The sequence below is a fragment of the Octopus bimaculoides genome, chromosome 23, assembly GCF_001194135.2.
Source record: "Octopus bimaculoides isolate UCB-OBI-ISO-001 chromosome 23, ASM119413v2, whole genome shotgun sequence".
Lineage (NCBI taxonomy): Eukaryota > Metazoa > Mollusca > Cephalopoda > Octopoda > Octopodidae > Octopus > Octopus bimaculoides.
Window position 1 is genome coordinate 128,369 of NC_069003.1, and position 19,150 is coordinate 147,518.

At 34.8% G+C, this 19,150-nt stretch overlaps 1 protein-coding gene across 2 annotated transcripts in view; it reads right to left on the reverse strand.

The window, feature by feature from the left end:
• LOC106879460 (zinc phosphodiesterase ELAC protein 2) overlaps positions 1–17,083 on the reverse strand; it is a 20,897-nt gene extending 3,814 nt beyond the window's left edge. The window contains exons 1-18 of one of the 2 annotated variants that reach the window (XM_014929023.2): positions 16,501–17,083; positions 15,235–15,285; positions 14,437–14,507; positions 13,211–13,275; positions 12,184–12,238; positions 11,642–11,782; positions 9,869–9,933; positions 9,193–9,251; positions 7,917–7,977; positions 7,722–7,773; positions 6,750–6,915; positions 5,933–6,175; positions 5,225–5,343; positions 4,359–4,461; positions 2,716–2,857; positions 1,864–1,922; positions 1,000–1,090; positions 213–333 (exon numbers count right to left, since the gene is read on the reverse strand). In XM_014929023.2, coding sequence (XP_014784509.1) covers positions 213–333; positions 1,000–1,090; positions 1,864–1,922; positions 2,716–2,857; positions 4,359–4,461; positions 5,225–5,343; positions 5,933–6,175; positions 6,750–6,915; positions 7,722–7,773; positions 7,917–7,977; positions 9,193–9,251; positions 9,869–9,933; positions 11,642–11,782; positions 12,184–12,238; positions 13,211–13,275; positions 14,437–14,507; positions 15,235–15,285; positions 16,501–16,781 — 1,945 coding nt within the window. In that variant the 5' untranslated portion in view covers positions 16,782–17,083. Of the gene's footprint in view, positions 1–212; positions 334–999; positions 1,091–1,863; positions 2,013–2,715; positions 2,858–4,358; positions 4,462–5,224; positions 5,344–5,932; positions 6,176–6,749; positions 6,916–7,721; positions 7,774–7,916; positions 7,978–9,192; positions 9,252–9,868; positions 9,934–11,641; positions 11,783–12,183; positions 12,239–13,210; positions 13,276–14,436; positions 14,508–15,234; positions 15,286–16,500 lie in introns of both variants that reach the window. The other variant, XM_014929022.2, reaches the window with a different exon arrangement.
• Positions 17,084–19,150: the final 2,067 nt, after the last annotated feature.

Sequence of the window (19,150 nt, forward strand, 5' to 3'; positions counted from 1 at the left end):
TATATATATATAATATATATATATATAATGAGCCTTTTTCAGTTTCTATCTACCAAATCCACTCATAAGAGTGGATTTGATAGCCCAGAGTTATGTAGAAGACACTTGTCCAAAGTGCCACCGAGTGGAACTGAACTTGAAACTATGTGATTGGGAAGCAGACTTCTTTACCATGCAGCCATGCTTATAAGAGATAGAAATAAGTAACTAACCAGCATTAATGAGCCGTTCACAGGGCATTGTGTCTCCAGAATAGACTACTGACCAGTCAGAGGTATGAGCTAAAACTACTCCAAATGCATTTTTACAGTGGTCAACCTCAACAGGGACAAACTGGAAAAAGAGTAAAAGAAAACTTTAAGTGATTCAGAAATGTCAGTTCATACTGCACTGTACAGATGAGAGAGAAATGAAGTATTACAAAATTAATTCAACTCTGTAGGCCCAAGGCTATAGAAGACACTTGCCCAATCTGTCACCCCGGTCACTCCCATCCTCTCTTCTAATGTGAGTAATCATGTAGCTGGCCCCATTTTTCATATTTTAACCCCCTCATCTCAAAGCATAAAGCCACCACCCTTTCTACTGTAGCTCTGCTCAAGAAAAGGAAATCTTTGTCTTGCAAACTGCAATCACCAAAAGATATCCAGTTTACACTCTCAAAGTGGTGGGCATTAGGAAGGACACCCGACTATAGAAACGATGTCAAAGCAAACAGTGGAGCACAATGTAGTCTTACTTGATCATGTCTAACTGTCCAACTCATACCTCCATGCAACATGGAGATTAAACAACGATGATGATGATGATACAGGTGAAATATTTTAACGTATAAACATTTAGGTAGCGTACTTCATCATACATAGAAACATCAAAGATAACACAGGGAAGCACACAGATTCAAGAGTCATATACCAATATACATTATTCACAAGTAACAAAAGTAGTAGTAGTAGTAGTAGTAAGAAAAACAATTCGTAATGCCAGAGATTCTCTTACCTTTGACAATTGTAAGGCATTTAGAACTTCTGTGAGCATTTCTCTATTCACTTCTGATTGATGAGGTAATATACTCTGCAGAGGAATTAACCTGAAAGTGAAGACAAAAAAACAGTATATATAGAAATACATGATAGGTTTAACATCCACTTTTCCATGCTTGAATGGATCAGTCAAAATTTAGTTGAGATTTTTCTAGCTGTATGCTCTTCTTCTTCTTCCCAAACTTCATCTATTTTCATGCAAGCTAATATTTCCCCCTAATTCTTTGAACTTCATTCATTGATCACTGATTTCTATGGTTTCCTCTTCAGTACCTCATCATGATGACAATGATGACATACAGCAGTATGGCAAGATCAAGACTCCACTTTTTATAGAACAACAAAGGATGCAGCTGAAAGGGTAACTGGAAAACCATGAATTGCAACAGTTCCCATCCATGCTACACTTTCTAGACGTCCACAAAAGAGAGAAGCAGTAGTATTTTATTGTTACAGGTGCATGTGACATCTTGATTTTCCACATGCATTGCATTATAGTAGAGTAGGTCACACACACACACACACACAGAAAGAATTTCCGAAATGTTTTTTTCAACTAAATCCTACTCAAAAGTTATTAATCAACCTCAGGCAATGGTAGAAGACACTGGCCCAAAGTGCCACATTACAGTGGAATTGATTCCAGAAATACATGTTCCTGAACCAAATTTCTTAACACTTGATGGAGAGTGAATTCTACTGAATGTACCCAAGGGACAGATGGTAAAGTTAAACTAGGCAACAGCTAACAGTCAAGCACTTTACAGTTATTCCTCTCAATGTTAGTATAACGATGCTACATTCTATGGAAAATACTTACTTCACAGCCTGCTGTAAGTTCTCAATGTTTGACATGTAGAAATTTAACCATCGTCTGATCTGAATTGGAGAAAGCAGCAGAACAGGATTTACAGTTTCTTTACAATTTTTGATAAATTTTTGACGATCACGTAGAATACCAAACAAGCCCTAAGGATGCAGAAAAAGATTAAAAAAAAAAAAAAAAAAAAAAGAATATCAAATATTGTCAGTTTAAAAATTAAATCAAAAGTAAGACTTATCTTGAGAAATATGAATCTGGATAATTAATTTATTACTTCAACAGACAACCATAAATTTTTGGGAACGGTTATAATTGATTATGTCAACTGCAATATTTGACTGGTACAACATTTTATTGCCTCACCACTCTCAGAAATACAAAAGGTAAAGTTGACTTTACTAGAGAAAGGAGATGAAGATAAGTTTACAATAATAAGCATTTTAAGGTCATTTTTTTTTCAACTAACAGAGTGATGGTTAACATTGAGAGGGAGTTCATTCTAAAATTAGGTTAAACATTGTTTCTTGCACAAAAGAGTGCTTGGTTCTTGTTTCTTGGTCCCAAACAACAAAACTTCTTGGACTACAGTTATGTGTGGTTCAAGACCTAGTACGACTACAAGCATTGCCACTGCTTAATGAATTCATTACACCTAAGAATGGTTGTTTTGATTAATATTTGTTATAAGAAACAATGTGGTTAGCAAAAGACATGACAAGTATAGGAATCCTAGATTTTCTGGAAAAAGTTAAGACGAGAAAAGTATGAAAGTTATGGTAACATAAACAAAAAAAGCATTATTATGACTAATAAGAGAAACAATTGACAAATTTTATTGAAAGAACATACCATGTGATGATCAGCATGCATATGAGAAATGAAAATGGCTTTTAGATTGCGTAGGATGTGGGCAGAATTTTCTTCACCATAATGCCGATAAAGCTGACCAGCAGTTCCTTCACCACAGTCTAACAATATGTAGTTGTCTGGCCTGTAAACAAAACAAAAAGATTGGAAGAGAGTGAAAAAAATAATGATGAAGGCTAAATTTGTTTGAAATTTATCATTTAAAATGCATTTTTACCTCAGAGAATACACAATAAAATGAACAGCAAAACTAGAATAAGGTTAAGGCAATAAGTGTGTGTATCAATGTTCATTGAGTTTGCATTGAGTATATTCCAACCAGTGGAACCACAGCACTATAAACAAAAGCTAACCCTGATTGGCAATTAAGGTTTTCGTTTTGTCCACCATGGAGATCATCAGCCAGCTGCAGTTCCAACACTGAACATCATATATGCAAAGACCAAACTCTCACTTGATTGTACCAATTTTACATTTTCAGCTCCCAACTTAGTCACTGCACCATCCTGAAAGAGATCTTTAGCATGATTGCATCATAAACAAGTTCTACAGGACAAACACATCTGAGATGCAGTTACACCAAAGATAATGTACAATATTAAAGACATTCGTGAATGGATAAGTTTATAATTAGTGAAATCCAATGTTTTAGAGGAGAGCCATCGACAAAGAGAGAAATTGATTTTGTTAATTTATCCAAATAATAATATTCATATAGAGAAACTCTAACATTCCACAGCCTTTATGGATCGGAGTCCCTTCTGAAGGTTGTGGTGCATTAAGAGAAAATCAATTTGATGGAACTCCTCCATCTCCTGGTTATTGACTGAGGCTTGAAAATGCAAGGGGTAAAATAATGGAGTGATTTACTAGTTTTAAATACGTGTGTGTGTATTCACACATGCACACACATTTCATGTGAAGCTGAGTTTTTCTTTCATTGCTACTCAGAGTTTCAACCTGAAATAATATATAAACTATTTTATGTATTGAATACTTTTGTACTTCAATTTAATCAAACTCCTGAACTTTACTTGTAGAATTATCAACTGGATAGTATTAAAAAACATTAATAATAAAATGAAGCGAATACAGCATGTAGATCTTAAATAGCAAATATAAATATAATATTCAATTTGTTTTAGGTATCAGTTTTTAGAATAGGTACAATATATCCCGGCATTTCATTAGAGGCATCCAAAAGAGTTGGTAAGGGGAAGACCATCCAGCTGTAAAACACTGCCTCAAAAGATCCTGTCCAATCATGCTAGTATAGGAAAGTGGATATAAAAGTGATGATAATTTTATACACACACACACACACACACACACACACACACATATATATATATATATATATATATATATAGAGAGAGAGAGAGAGAGAGTTTAATGCACTATGATCATTCAGAGAGAGAGAGAGAGAACTTTAAAAAATAAAGTAAAATTTAAAGGGAAGAAGTTGTGAAATTTCCAAAGATGGTTAGGATTTAAGATATTTTCCTTGACTCAATCTTTTTTTTTTTCACTGTTCATCTGTCTCCCTATCTGTTTGCATTGTCTCTCAGGCTTCCCTTAAAAAGGGAGCTGATACACAAGGTATGAATAGCTGTAAGGGTACTTACTCTATCTGAACAAGGATACCACTAACATTTCTCCGTTTACTTGGAACTGAAGAACCAGTTCCTAAGAACAAAATTTCAGGACCTTTGGATGCCATAGGTTTCTCTGAAACGATGAGAAAAAGGAAAACTTATTGCATGTTTGCTGTTAATGTAACAACTTGTAGCAAAAGTAAAAAAATACAATAAGATAGAATAAAATGACAGCTAAACCTACAGAAAATGGCAGCCAAATCTGCCTCATATCATACCTTACTACTTTAAAGCAAAAAGAAAAGCAGACGTGTTCGACAATGTTGCTCAGGTTAGAAACAAAAGAGAAAACGAATTGGTCATGGTTGGAATGTCTTTGTCTGTTTAAATCAGAGCTGAGTTGGAGCAAAACAATAATAAAAAAAAAAGATGAGGTAAAACTGGATAGTCACGGATGGAACTCCTATGAGGATAGGTGTGCTGGATCAGGGCCAGCCTGGGGTCGAAACAACAAGATGTCTAATGGTGGTCAGCATCAGCTGAGGAGTTACTTTGATAAAGTTCGAAGTAGATCATGGGTTTTAGAACAGGTTTCATGGTCTGGTGGTCAGCAACTGAAACTCTCTTTCCTTTCAAGTTTACTTGGTAAAAATAAGATGAGTGAACGCTGAGCAGGTTTAACAATAAAAACCCGTCAAATGATGGACGAACAATGGTTAACCTGACCTGGAAAGAGGCAGAATATTACACTATAATTTAATTACTAAGCTGATGGGCTGCCAGAATGTCCTTCCTATCAGCCACTTTATTGCATCAAAGATGGAGTGCATTGTATTTGAATACAATCACTCAATAAGTTGTCTACAAAAAGAATCCAAAATGTTGTCTGGACTCACCAAGATTCTGTGAATGTTCTTTAACTTTTACATGGAATTCTTGAAGTTGTTTTTCAAAACCTTTCATTTTCCAAGCCTCTCTTATGAACTCAGCATTATTCAACTCTAAACATTGGTCACTGAAATTCAAACATGAAAAAATAGAATTAAAATTAAAACCCTAGGCTCAGGCATGGTTAAGAAGTCCACCTTGTGACTATGTTGTTCTGGGTTCAATCCCAATGCAAGGTTCCTCAGGCAAATATCTTCTACTATAGCTTCAAGTAAACCAATGCCTTGCAAGTGGCATATTGCTAGTTGCAATCTACAGAAAGACAATTGCTTTTCTGATTGCTTGGGTGTGTGGAGGTGGGGGGTGAAGTTGCATCCTTTTGCATCAAAATATAAAACTGAATCATTTGATAAAGAGAGAGAGAGATCAGTGAAATAAGTATTAGGTTGCTATGGTTACGTTTAAGCCTTTTGGGATGATGTAAGTAATTCAGAAAAAGAAGAAGTAGAAGGAAGAGCAAAGATGAGTGAAAGTAGGAGGCAGAAACAGAAAGAAGCAGATAAGAGATGGGAGAGGTGAGGAGAGAGAGAGAAATTAAGGCAAAAGAGGGGCAGAGAAGTAAATGAGGGAAAGAGAAGTGAGCAACAAGGATTTAAAAGAAAAGTGAACAAAGAGGAAGAAAGTGTGAAAAGGGCCGAAGAGAATTGATTACTAACTAATTGAACCCTTTCCGTGGTCGTACAAAGAATTTCAGATTCGTGCTGGCCAGTTGGACACTGTCTTCTGAAGCCGAGTCATTCACTGTTGTTGCCTTTGAATTCTCAGGTCGTTGGTGATAAAGCAATGGAAAGATCGTGGGACTGAGTAGATTCAACATGGCCTGGATTTTGTAAGAACCAAAGTTAGCCACAGAGCTGGTGCTTTCATTCACAATGAGATGGCTTGTGCTGCTGGGAAACCTGAAAAGATATGGATGACAAAATCAGTCGCATGTTGGACAAAAACCTTGTGCTACATGAACATTTTATAATTATGCTTTTGTTTGAATAGTAGCACCATTGGTGAGCAGGATTCCTTCAGTTTTTCTTTGTCTCAGCTATATATCCATTTTCCATGTGAGCATGGGTGGGAGAAATTTCGAAAGTTTGGACAACAGCTTATTGGTGCAACAATTGTCTTCATAATTGGACAGAAAATAGGAATTTGTTGTCAATCAAATAAAATATGCAGCATAGTGTTGCATGCCTTGCACAGATACACATTGCAATAGCTATACTGGAAGTCTGAAGTAGCTAGTCATAGTCCAGTAGCAAGACAGAAGTATAACACTTTAACCTTGTGGTCACTGAACCACTTCAATGCTATTCAAAAACAAAATTATTCAGGGTTGTCACATAATAAAATGACATGAATGACAGGGCTGTTAATATTTATTATCAAATAATGAAAATGGAGCACAGCCTGTGAAACAAGGAATGCTTCAAGCAAAGCTTAATATGATAAACAAATGGAGGATTTCGATTTTTTCCCTACCTTTTCATCCATTTTTGGTATTTGGGATGTGAAATTACTTCCACACCAGACATATGCACCACAACATCAGCAGGTAGGCGCTGGTCATCATTTTCAACTTGCAATGAAGCAAGGGACTCACTTGATAAAAGGGCATCCAAGTAGTTGATATTAGGGCATTCAAGAACTAAGGGTCGAAAAAAAATATATATATCAATATTAAAAAAAGAAAAAAAAGATACAAAACAGATGTTTAAAATATGAATTATTCCTTATAAAATAACAAATATGAATAAATTCTATTGTTGTCATTTGTTGTTGACATTATTCTTATTAAGATGGCAGAATTGTTGGCCAGGAAAAAAGGCTTAGCAGCATGTTGTCCATCTTTACATTCTAAGTTGAAACTTTGCTGAGACCAACTTTGCCGTTGATCCTGTTGGGGTCGATAATTAAGTACCAGTGAAATACTGGGGTCAATGTAATCGACTAGTTCCCTCTCCCACAAAATTTCAGACCTTGTGTTTATAAAAGAAAGGATGAGACATGGCACAGACATGAAAAACATGAAGAAGCTATTGAAAAATAATGCAAGCATGTTAGTTTGATGTGTAGCGTTGGCCTGCATGAAGATCAGGAGATTAATTGAGTATTTAAGCCATCAGCCAATGTGTGAAAAAGAGATTGTTGTATTGGTATAGACATGTGATGTGAATGAACAGTGAGGGTGAGGTAAAATAAATGTCATGAGCTGTTAGGAGACAGTAGTTCTAGAAGAGGAAGTTTGAGGAGGTCTTGGGATGAGTGACAAGATCCAACTCAAAAGATCATAACAATTAATGATGTTACCGCACAGAAAACTCGACCAACCCATGCTAATCAGGAACTTAACATCTATCTTTTAAGTCCCTTCAAGACATGATAAAAATGTGCTGAGATCTCTATTACTAGCAGATGTAATATAAATAGTTATATAAATAGCAAACAACTCACCCAATAAAGAATATGGCTTCTCAACTTCACTAAGTACTTGATCAGGATGAATCTGATGAAGAATTTTAATAAATTCAATAAATTTAACAAATAATATTAATGGGAAATATTTAAATGATAGGATTGATCTGCAACTAGAAAACAGCAGCTACTGTACTTCATATAACAATGAAATCATTCAAGCCTCACGCTTACCACAGTTCCATTATCTAGCGTCACAGAGGTTTCATTCTTTAAAATTCCCAGAAGTGGCCCTCTGTAAGAAAAGAGAAAAAGAGAGAATAAATGAATTTTAATTTCACTTCAGTAAAATGGCTTTTCATGTTTAAAGTAAAAGAATCAAGCAAGAGTAAATATGAAGCAACATCAGTTTGTTTAACATCAAAACTGTAAGATTGCATCTGTAGCTGAGACATCTAACTCTACTGAAAGACTGCATATACCTAACCCTAACCCTAACCACAGCAAATGGAGGAGGTCATTTATAATTCCAAGAATGTATGGGTGGGGTGCACATTATCATAATTTTGTCAGCTTAACCAGAAAAATTTAATATTTGTATGAGGGATGACAAAGCTGAATGAATCTACATCACTAAATGATTAATTGCATGCTTTCACTGCACTATCAAGCAGTTTTGTGCGCCTTCAGGATGTGCAGTGATTTGTTTTTGCTTCATAAGCAGTAGTAGTGGTAGTTCTTCTCATTATTATTATTATTATTATTATTACAAGTAGTAGTAAGGCAAAGAGCTGACAGAATCATTAGCATGGTGGCAGGCAAAGTGCTTAGCAGCATTTCATCCATCTTCATGTTTTGAATTCAAATTCCACTGAGCTCAACTTTGCCTTTCATTCTTTCAGGACCAATAAAATATGTACCAGTTGAACACCGGGGTCAATGTAAGAGACTTATCCCCTCACAGAAATTGCTGGCTTTGAGCCAAAATTTGAAACTATTATTATTATTATTATTATTTCATTAGAATATTGGGCAAAATACCTTGAAGTATTTGTTCTGGTTCTTTATATTCTAAGTTCAAATACCACTGAGATCAACTTTACCTCCTTTCATCCTTATGGGGCTAACAAATTATAATTCTTGTCAGGTAATGGGATTGATGTATTGACCAATCACCTGACCCTCAAACATCTTGTGTCTATCTAAGCAGGGAAGGGTCAGATACTGCATGTGTTCCATATGCTCGCAGAATAAATTAACGCTGAGGTAGTCTCAACTACAAACCCAGTGATACCCAAACCAAAACATTTCATCTGCTTCCTTAGAGCTGATCAAAGCTACTCCATTTAAAACAACAACCATCAGAGGAATGAAATCTTAAAGTCAGCTTTTGTTGGATATTTCAAAACGGTTACAAAGTTCCCATACTGACAATAAACATAATTAAGTTTGAACCTTTTGCATAAAGAAGGATGAAGGTGAAAAGAACAAAACCCATTTTGGTGCTTACACAGGAACTCCAAGATCTACACACTTCTCAAGATTCAATCGACGCCGAGCAGGATGAGGCTGGAAACGAAGAAACTTTTTGTTAATTTTCTTGTCACAGCATTCACATCTAATAGCAAAATCATAATCAAAGTTGGTGTGGCAGGCATCAATACTTGTAGAGTGGTATTAAATTTTGGGAGAATGTAAACCACAAGCTAATTTATGCCATTTTGCATGTATTGTTAATGTCCTATGAAAATATATACTTTTCGTATTTTCAAGCATTGTCCAATGTGTCATTTTTTCAAGACAAAGGGAAGTAATTTGAAGCAGCTGCTACTTCGTCTTGTAGTTCAAGGCTCCCTTTCATGGAGTAACATTTTACATTTGCCTCACGTCCTATATTTTATAATAAAATCAAATCAAACAGAATCAATAATTTTTTGCAGAGATTTATTATTCCACCCAGATATTTGCATAGACATGTAATCCTTAATCGAAAATTTTACAGAAATTATTAAAGAATGTGAAGGTTTATACAACAAAATTATATTAGAATTTGATGCATCAAGTTATTTTTTGCTCACTAATAACATTATGTTTTAACCATAATTCTAATCCTGGCAAATACGTTTTTTGTTAAAAAATGCCTTCTATGTTTTGCATAGATAAAAAAAGAAAAAAGCCTCACTTACTGTACAAATAAAGGCCATGGCAGCATCTAATTCTTCAACAGAAAATCGCATTTTCTTAGGCGGTGCTGTAATGAAAGGGATCAAATAAATGAGAGAGAGAGAGAGAGAGAGAGAGAGAGAGAGAGGCAGGCAGAAACTACATGAAAATGTCACAAAAAAGATGAATTAATAAACAAAAAGATATGAAGAACAATTTTAAAGTGCGATAACATTTAAATATTTAGATACACTAATGACAGTATTCATTTTGCTGTAGTTAAGCAACTCATTAGGCAATTCGTTCAGTTTTTAATGAATTTAATATTATTCAGCCAAATGAGATCTGAGATGGATCTGTAAATCCTTCGGCAAAGACTGACAACATCATCATCATCATCATCATTCTTTTTACTGCTTTCAGTCACTGGGCCATGGCCGTACTATGAAACAACCTCAAATGACAATTATATATCATCCCCCAGGACTAGCAAACGGCTATTTATTGCATCAATCTCAAGAGAATGAATGACCAAGTTGCCCCAGGATTGGTGTTTTCCTTTCGATTTCCAAAACCTCATCTCTTCTCTTCCTCTTCATTCTTCCACTCTATTCTAACACAGATTACCAAATACCTAAAATTATCAGGTCAATAATAATATCCTTAATATTAATAATAAAAGCCCTGACGCAGTTCCAGGCAGTGGCTCTCATGGCTTCTGATCTTTATTGATTGAAAAGTGTTAATAAGTACATGTTTTGTCTTAGTGTGAAAGATGGGCTACAGCAAATATTCTGCTCAATACCACAGATTTGCTTGTCAGTTGTTTGACCTTAACCAGTTGAGCATGTCCCTTGGTGGCTGACGATATGTGCATCTCTGAGAATGAGAAGGAGTAATGGAGGAGTATCCTAGCCATGTGCAGGGATTCTTAGAGGTTTGAATAATTCACCTCTGGAAACATGGGTATTTCATTCATCTTTAAACAACACTTATTCAGGAACATTTTGAGCGGGAGGGGCTATTTGACCGAGAGAAAATTCTAACTCGGCCCCACTTGCAAGGCCATACACTTTTTATCTTGATATGAGATCATCATGGTGTGCACATATAGTTGTGGGGGCAATTTGTACAACTGAACCCTTCATGACAGAGCCCCAGTTATGCCAACTGGACAATGACTGGTGAAAGTAAAAGAATAAAGAAATGAAAAAAAAAGTGAAACATGGAAATTGTGATTTTTCACAAAAACACAGGTGTATTCAGAAGTAGAGCTCCTTTTAGAAGAGTTGCAAGGGGCTGATTAGGGTGGAGTGGAGAAGAGATAAAAATAGGGATGATGAGATATTTTATGTGGACCCTCAAGATACAAGGCAAACAGAAGTTAATAAGAAAAGAAAAACCGTCTGTGTGGATGGGAAGAGAATATGGAAGAGTGAGTGCAATGGTGAATCTAATGAATGAACAAGTGTTAAGGGATACATAGAGGAGGAGGAGGTAAGGAAGATTAGGTGATGTTCAGCCCTAGCACCAATCCTTCTCCATACTCTCCTTCATATATTCATACCAAGGTGAAGTTAAAAAACAAAAGAAACTTTCTTATCTCCAGTGATGTTTGTATTTGAACTGAAAGCTAGATAAAGCTTTTTACTTGACGATACAGTTGTTATGTCTTCAGATAACAACAATGTAATCAGCCAATGTAAAAATGATAAAACAAATTTCATGGAGTAACGTTTGAAATGTTTTAACAATTCTTTTCCCCTGAAAGTTGACAATATTTCATTCTTTCTTACCTGGGTCACTGTTTTCGGTCAAGTTTTCTTTTAGTTTACACATCTTAGCTCTTTCTGTTGCAATGGCATTTGGTAGAAGGGAAACATATTCTATCTTAAAAGCAGTGTCTTCATAAATACCCATATCAGCTTCACGTTTTTCTACAGAAGAAAAAAAAAAAAACAGAAAGCATTCAAAGTGCAAATAAAAATGATTTCTAACCCTGACAAGCAAGACCATAAAGATTGAAGAAGAGTAAAACTGAGTAGATTGACATGAAAAAGGAGATTTAGTAATAAGAAATAAGAAATAATAATAATCTTTTCTACAGAAGGTTAAAGGCTTGAAATTTGGTGGGGAGGGGGATAGTCGATTACATCGACCCCAGTATTTGACTGGTATTTATTTCATCAACCCCAAAAAGCAGAAAGGTAAAGTGAACCTCAAAGAAGAAGATGGCAAACACCAACAGGATTAATTTTTTTGTGGTCAATATCTTCATTCTATTTGTTGACCACTTTCATCAAAGAAATTTCAATGAATATCTTATAAGCAATCTTACCTATACAGATGTTTGAATTCTCTGCAAAACTTTTGGCCATTCGAATTGATTGTTCCTAATGAAAAGACGGTAAACATGGACATAAGGAAAACAGATAAAAGATTTTAGATTTGAATAAAAAGTCTAATTACATTTCAGTTAAAGACATAACAATGAAGATAACAAAAAAAAGAAAAAGAAATGAGATAGTTCTAAAGATTTGCTAAAGTTTGGATTCTTCAGTGTATCATCATCATCATCATCATTTAATGTCCACTTCCCATGCTAGTATGCGTTGGACGATGTAATGAGGACAAACTATATTGATGTCTTATTTTGGAAGATTGTCAGAAAGCAGAAGAAATAACATAAAAAGAATTAGATTCATCAAAAGAGCCAAAAGACCGATATGCAAGTAGCAAGTTGTAAGGAGCAGAGACTTTAGCACTGAAGTGATTCCAGCCATGGCAAACAGCCTGAAGTGGAACATACCTCACAAAGATGACTTGAGCTAAAACACTAAATCAAAGCCCAAAGCCTTCAGTGATAAAACACCATTAACATTTTTGTTATCACCTCTGCTTCTATAATACAAACCCACTAATTTTTTAAGTATTCCTATTTAAATGAAAACCTTTCATCATAATTTTATGAAAAATCTTTTGTTATGTCCTAAACATTAGCCTAATAATTAAAAAAAAATAACTATTTCATTAAATCTTCCAAATTCTTGATTATTTCCAAATTTAATTGAAACATGTAAGACTATATTTTATTAGAAATCATCATCATTTAACGTCTGCTTTCCATGCTAGCATGGGTTGGACGATTTGATTGAGGACTGAAAGAGCTATGAGATATTTCATTTCATTTTATTGAGTCCATCACTTGTCAGATATTACTTTGTAGCAGTGTATCAGGCTGACATGCACCAGAGAACAACCAAAATATTTTATAATCCAAAAGGACCAGCAATTCTGCTAGATATATATTCCATTGGAATAGAAGAGAAATTTATTATTAGAAGCAGCATAAAATACCATCTTACCACTTTAAGAGGCCCATGAACTGTGATCTTAGGTACATTAATTGCTTCAAGAGTCAGGGCCAAACCTAAAAATACAAGTAAACAAATTTTCTGAAGTGTTCCTTACTGTCCACGGATATATTTAGACGAGTGTTTTTTTCTTGGTTGTTTTAGTCACAAATCATCAACCATTGTCGCCTTCAGCCTTCTTCAGGGATCTGTCATATTTGATAAAGTTCTCATCCCATTCATTACACATGCCAGGGATATTTCGTATTATGATGTTGGTTACATGTTCACACTGCATAAAGCAAAGTGTTTGAAATTCTAAGAACATTACCAAATACAACAGACACCTGAAGAAAACCAGAGAATACAACAGTCAAAATGCTGTAACTATAAAAACTAAGATGGTGATATTAACATGAATAAATCAGCGCATAATATTGATAACTCATTTCAGAAATTTAGCGAAAAATTAAAATGCTCACATTTTAAATTAAAATCTTAATCAAAAGCTAACTGAACAATGAATTCCAGTTAGAATTCTGGGATTCCAGTTGGTCAAACCAGCACTACCACATCTTCATGATTCAGTTCTATATCTAAGAGATGAGGAATTATGTACATTATTTAAAATTGATGGATATTTGTCCTCATCTTGTTTGGTGTTAACACAACGTTTTGGCTGATATACTGTTCAGCCTTCATCAAGACACCTGATGAAGGCTGGAAAGTATATCAGCTGAAACGTGTTAACAACAAACAAGATGAGGACAAATATCCATCAATTGTAAATAATGATTGTCATTGCTTTTGATGCCTGCTTTTCCATGCTAAGTCAAATGTATTTTTCTTGAGGTAACATTTTACAGCTGGATGTCCTAGATACCAACCCTTTTAGTTGCTTCATAAAACACTCAGGAATACAGGGTACTTCTGTGTCAGGTGGCTTGATCCAGATGTTGGTGTCAACCAAATGGATCTCCTAGGTGAGACTCTTGGCATAACCCAAATGGATCTTTCAGTCGAGGACTAGGCATGGGGAAGAGAGCTACTCCAATTCAAACATTTGATGTGGATTGGATGGTGAAGAAAACATATGCAGAAAAAGAATTCTAGAGAGTCGTAATTCTAGAATAGACAGATTGAACAATGTATCCAAAATATATGAAATACAGTTTTTTTTTTAAAGAAAAAATAACATGAATTCAGAATACATAAATCTAAAAAATGGTTCCACATACCAAGAAGACCTCCAATATTGTTCCAGCTATTATGCGTGATGAAAACATTCTCTAACCGTGATAATTTAAATCTTTCAAAAAGAAGAAGAAAAAAAAAATGAAACATTAGAAAGCAAAACAGCAAAAGAAAGACATAATATTTTGGCCACTAATAAATTCAATTTCAAAAACAACATTGAAAATTCTCATCATCCATCCGAATTCCACCAGTTTCATCTGAAAGTAGTTTACATCTTCGTAGAAATGCTTATGGCATTACTTCTAATGTTTCCAGTAGTCTCAATTTTATCCTGTTGTATCTTTGGGATACATTTCCACTGCATGGCTTCTTGGGCAAATATCATTTGCTTCCAGTCAACCCATACCCTGTGTGTGAAATTGGAGAGATAGAAACTGTAGAGAATCCTGCTAGGCAGATTGTATCCATAATTCAAAAGGTACAGCTTTGCCACACACTGTCTAATACTGATTATGACTGAGAATTATATTCATATGTCTGTGGAATACTCAGCTACTTACTGATTAAGGCACAGTTCCTTAAATGAGTAAACTCTCATCTTAAATGATGGAGATTCACCACAAACCATACTTGAGGAAACACTTTTTGTCCTTTTTGCTCCCTACAAATGTTTTATGGCACACCTAAAATATCACAAAGCCTCAAACAAAGTGAGGAGGGACAGTTAAAGTACATCAACCAGTAACTGGATGGTACTTTATTTTATCAAATTCATAAGGATGAAAAGAGAAGTCGACCTTCATGCGATTTAAATTTAAAAAAAAAAAAAATACACTTACTTATGTTCTGATGCAATCCTCTGAGTTCCTTCTCCACAATTAAATAAATATCTACAATCAAAAGATAAAAGTAAAATAAAAATACAGTAAAAGACTCATCACAAAGCAGATTCAATGGTCAAGTAAATAAACTACTTTTCTAAATTTTCTAAACCATGAGCTTCAATATTTGTAGATGAGCAGAACAATATGTAGAAAATTAGAGTTTAGCCTCTCAAATGATTATTTAAAAAATGAATAAATTGCTTAAATACTTCAATAAATCTTCAATACAATCAAGATTTTGCAAGAGTTTAGTGAGATATCTAACTTTTTACATATCACTGAATGTCATCAGTTTATAGCTTGATCAGTAATGTTCTACTTGGCTGAAGAGAAATTTTGAAAGAATATATGATACCCGAGATGATAAACAATTCAGTCATATATTTCCAGATTTCTGTGGCGCAACGTAACGAGAGACAAAAAAAAAATTGCATCTTTCCTCGTCATTAAAACTTCTAAATTACCTAAATGTGTTTCTTTCTTGTTGTTATAAATCTGGTTTTAAAACGAAGTGGTAAGTATCGCAGTATCATTACAACTTAAAATGAGTGTTTTTAAACGAAAGTAAAGATTACGTACACCTGGTGGTTAGGGTTAGGTTTAGGGGGTTTGTTACGCCGAATACGGGTGGTGTACGTATTCTTTACCTCCACCAGGTTTTATAAAGTTGTTTCTACGCTTTCGTTTACCTTATTCTACTTTAAGATTAATGGGGGTTTTTGTCACTGCCGTTTCTAATGAAATATTTATAAGTTTACGAAATGTTTGTGTTCTATAAAACTTATTTGGTTTTCGTCACGGTATTTCAAGTATTTCCGTGCTTCTCTACATTTACCATTATCTAAAACGCAATCTTCGAAACTAATCGCTGACTAAAGGCAGTATTTAATTAAATTCTTTCTGTTAAATGTGAACCTTTACATTACGACTAAGTCTGGCCTTCCCACATACATATAGGAGATATGGAGTTCAACTGAAGTGGATAGAAAGACACCAAAATATATTTCGTGCGTATAGAGAAAAAAAACCAAACAACTCTACCACCAAAGACTGTTTCTGATCTTTCTGCACATTTGCATGTGTCAAACTACAGTCCAATGTGTCCCTACCGTTTTAAAAGAGTAAGGTGTGATAGGAAGTAGATTTGGCTGTTATTTCTAAAAGGTTGAGACTCCAAGGTTGTTTTTTTGCAAGCAATTAGTTATAATTCCCTTTACTTACCGCACATGATCAGTTGACAGTATCACAGACCGGGGTGTGCCATAACCACCGCTACCGATGACTTCTAACTCTATTTTGCCAGGAATTGGTAATTTACCTCCGATCTGTTCCCTGTAACGCACATGTCGAAGTTTCTCTTTCGTTGGCTGTGCTTTTGGCATCTCCTGAAGGAGTCGTTTTACTCTGTTTGCGCGAGAATGGTAGGCTGTTAACACGAAAGGCGAAGCAAACAAGTTTGTAGGCTTGGCAATTTTCCAAACTGGGAATATCAATATATTCATTTGTAAGTTATAACTTCCAAAAGAAGACTCGTATCAATAACAACAGAAAAACATCGTGGGTCGACATTGAGTCAAGGAACGTAACTCTCGTTGACTTTACCAGAAAGGATTCATTTTTGTTGCTTTCGTATATACTTGCACATCGGAGCACATTTTACACAAACTATTATCGTTGGTAGTTATTCGAATTCTATATAAAACCAGATGACTATACATAACGACTGCACGACCGCGAGAAAAAAATAGGCGTTGACCATAAAATGATGTTATATAAAATACTTTCTATGATCTGGAACTTTTTTCTAACGGTGTCAATTTTGAGTCAACACCTTCTTCTTAAGTTCATCCCTCAACCTTGTTCTGTATTCTTTGTTTCTTTTCAAAATGTTTTCATTATTAAACCGAACTTTTCTAATTGTAATGATATTTAAATAAATACTTTTATAATTCTTTTTCTATTGTATTCTCCATTTCGTCCATTTTTCTAACTTATGTCAGTAAAATTTTGCAATGAATTCTTCTACAATTTCGGTTTCTGAAAGAATACTATGGTCAATTCCTTAAAATTTCTTTCGCGCCACTTAACTCAATTACATCGAAATGTTTATTTTACATTCGCTTCTTTAAAGTTTCCGTTTCTTTACAAGCAACCATTTAATAATTCGTGGATCTAAGAGAAAACGAAGATAGTTAACCACTCCTTCGGGAATGATACCTAACCCTAACCCAGACTTAATTCCTATATTATGGCAGAAGGCAAAGTAAATGATTATGATTTGATGGAGGGAGAGGGGACAAAATAAGTAATTTTTGATTTCACTTTATTTTCTCCCTATATGTTTGAAATCACTACATTGCAAGTATTGCATCATATTGAATCATATTCGCAAGTATTGCATCATTTTGTTCTGTTGAATCATATTTGGAAGTAAAAGTTGGTCAGCATAGTTTTCCTTGTTGAAGTGGAGAGAGTTTGAAACCTAGGTGACTGACTATTTCAAACTCTCTATGTTTCAGTTTTTCAAGATATTTACCTCAATTTTGACCCTATTGTAATTGAGGTTGTTAATAAAATGCTTGGATAAATGTTGGTATTTGACAATCAAAATTCTTTTTTTCGGTTGGATTCCAAGTTAATTTCTCCCCATACTAATGTAAAAATTTGATCATTTTTCAGTTTTCTCTGAAGACAGCCAGACGAATATACTTCAAATATGACCTAAATGTGTACTGCTCAGTATAACAAAAACTAAAATTCCTGCATGGGTATGTTTCTCAAAGACTTGATGACACATGAAAATGAAGTGCATCCTCTCTTGAGATCATGACTGCTACATCACACTTCAAAATTCCTAATAAAGAAAAGACATTGAGACCTCTGGTGCCCCAAGATGCAATTGAAAATGCTGATTATGTCACATTCCTCTGGAAGACATTACATATGATTAGCAGCTGCCCAAAAATGAAATCTCTTCATGCAATACAATGCTGTCACTGAAGCAATATACAATGCCAACTGAAAACAACAACAAATACTACCCTGAGATAGATACAAAAAATACCCCTGTTATTGAATACATACATAAGCATCTACACAAGCAATATTGGTGGAATATGCCCATCAAAACTTCTTCCAAGTACAAACATTACAGGCTGAATATCATTGTTTGGGACAGAGAAGAAAACGTATGTACTGTCATTGAGGTCAGCTGCCCTCCTGATGTGAATATCTCTTTGAAAATCAAACGGAAAGAGGATATCTATAGACAAATGCTTTGAAACCTCAAGCTTCCCTACCCAGATTATAATCCAATTTATTCTGATAATAATTGGCACACTTGGTTTTGTGAGTAAATACCTCAGTGGCAATCTGGATAAGCTAGGGGTTTCAGAAAAAAACAGAAGTTAACCAGTCATCTTGCATATTACGAACACAGCCTGTAAATGGAGATATAAAAAGATCAACTTATGAATTTGTTTTTATTATCTACATTTCAACGATAAAGTTTTTGTATTTTTGATAGTAAACAACTTCCTCACAGAACAGAACATGCATGTATGTATGCACACATACAAAGGTTTTATTTTAGGCTGAGACGGTCTCCGTGCAGTTAGAGGGTCATCAGGCAACTATGTTATTACATATTCTTCCAAGAGTTAACACTAAACTTCTAGCTTTTACTTGTTTCAATCATGTTGGATTGTGGCCATATTGTGGCATCGCACTGACGGGTTTTAGTTGGACAAATCAACTCCAGTATTTTGTTTTTAAACCTGGTACTTCCTCTATTGGTCTCTTTTAGTTGAACCACTAAGTTATGGTAACAAGTGAACCAACACTGGTGGTCAATTTAACCATAGAATGGTGG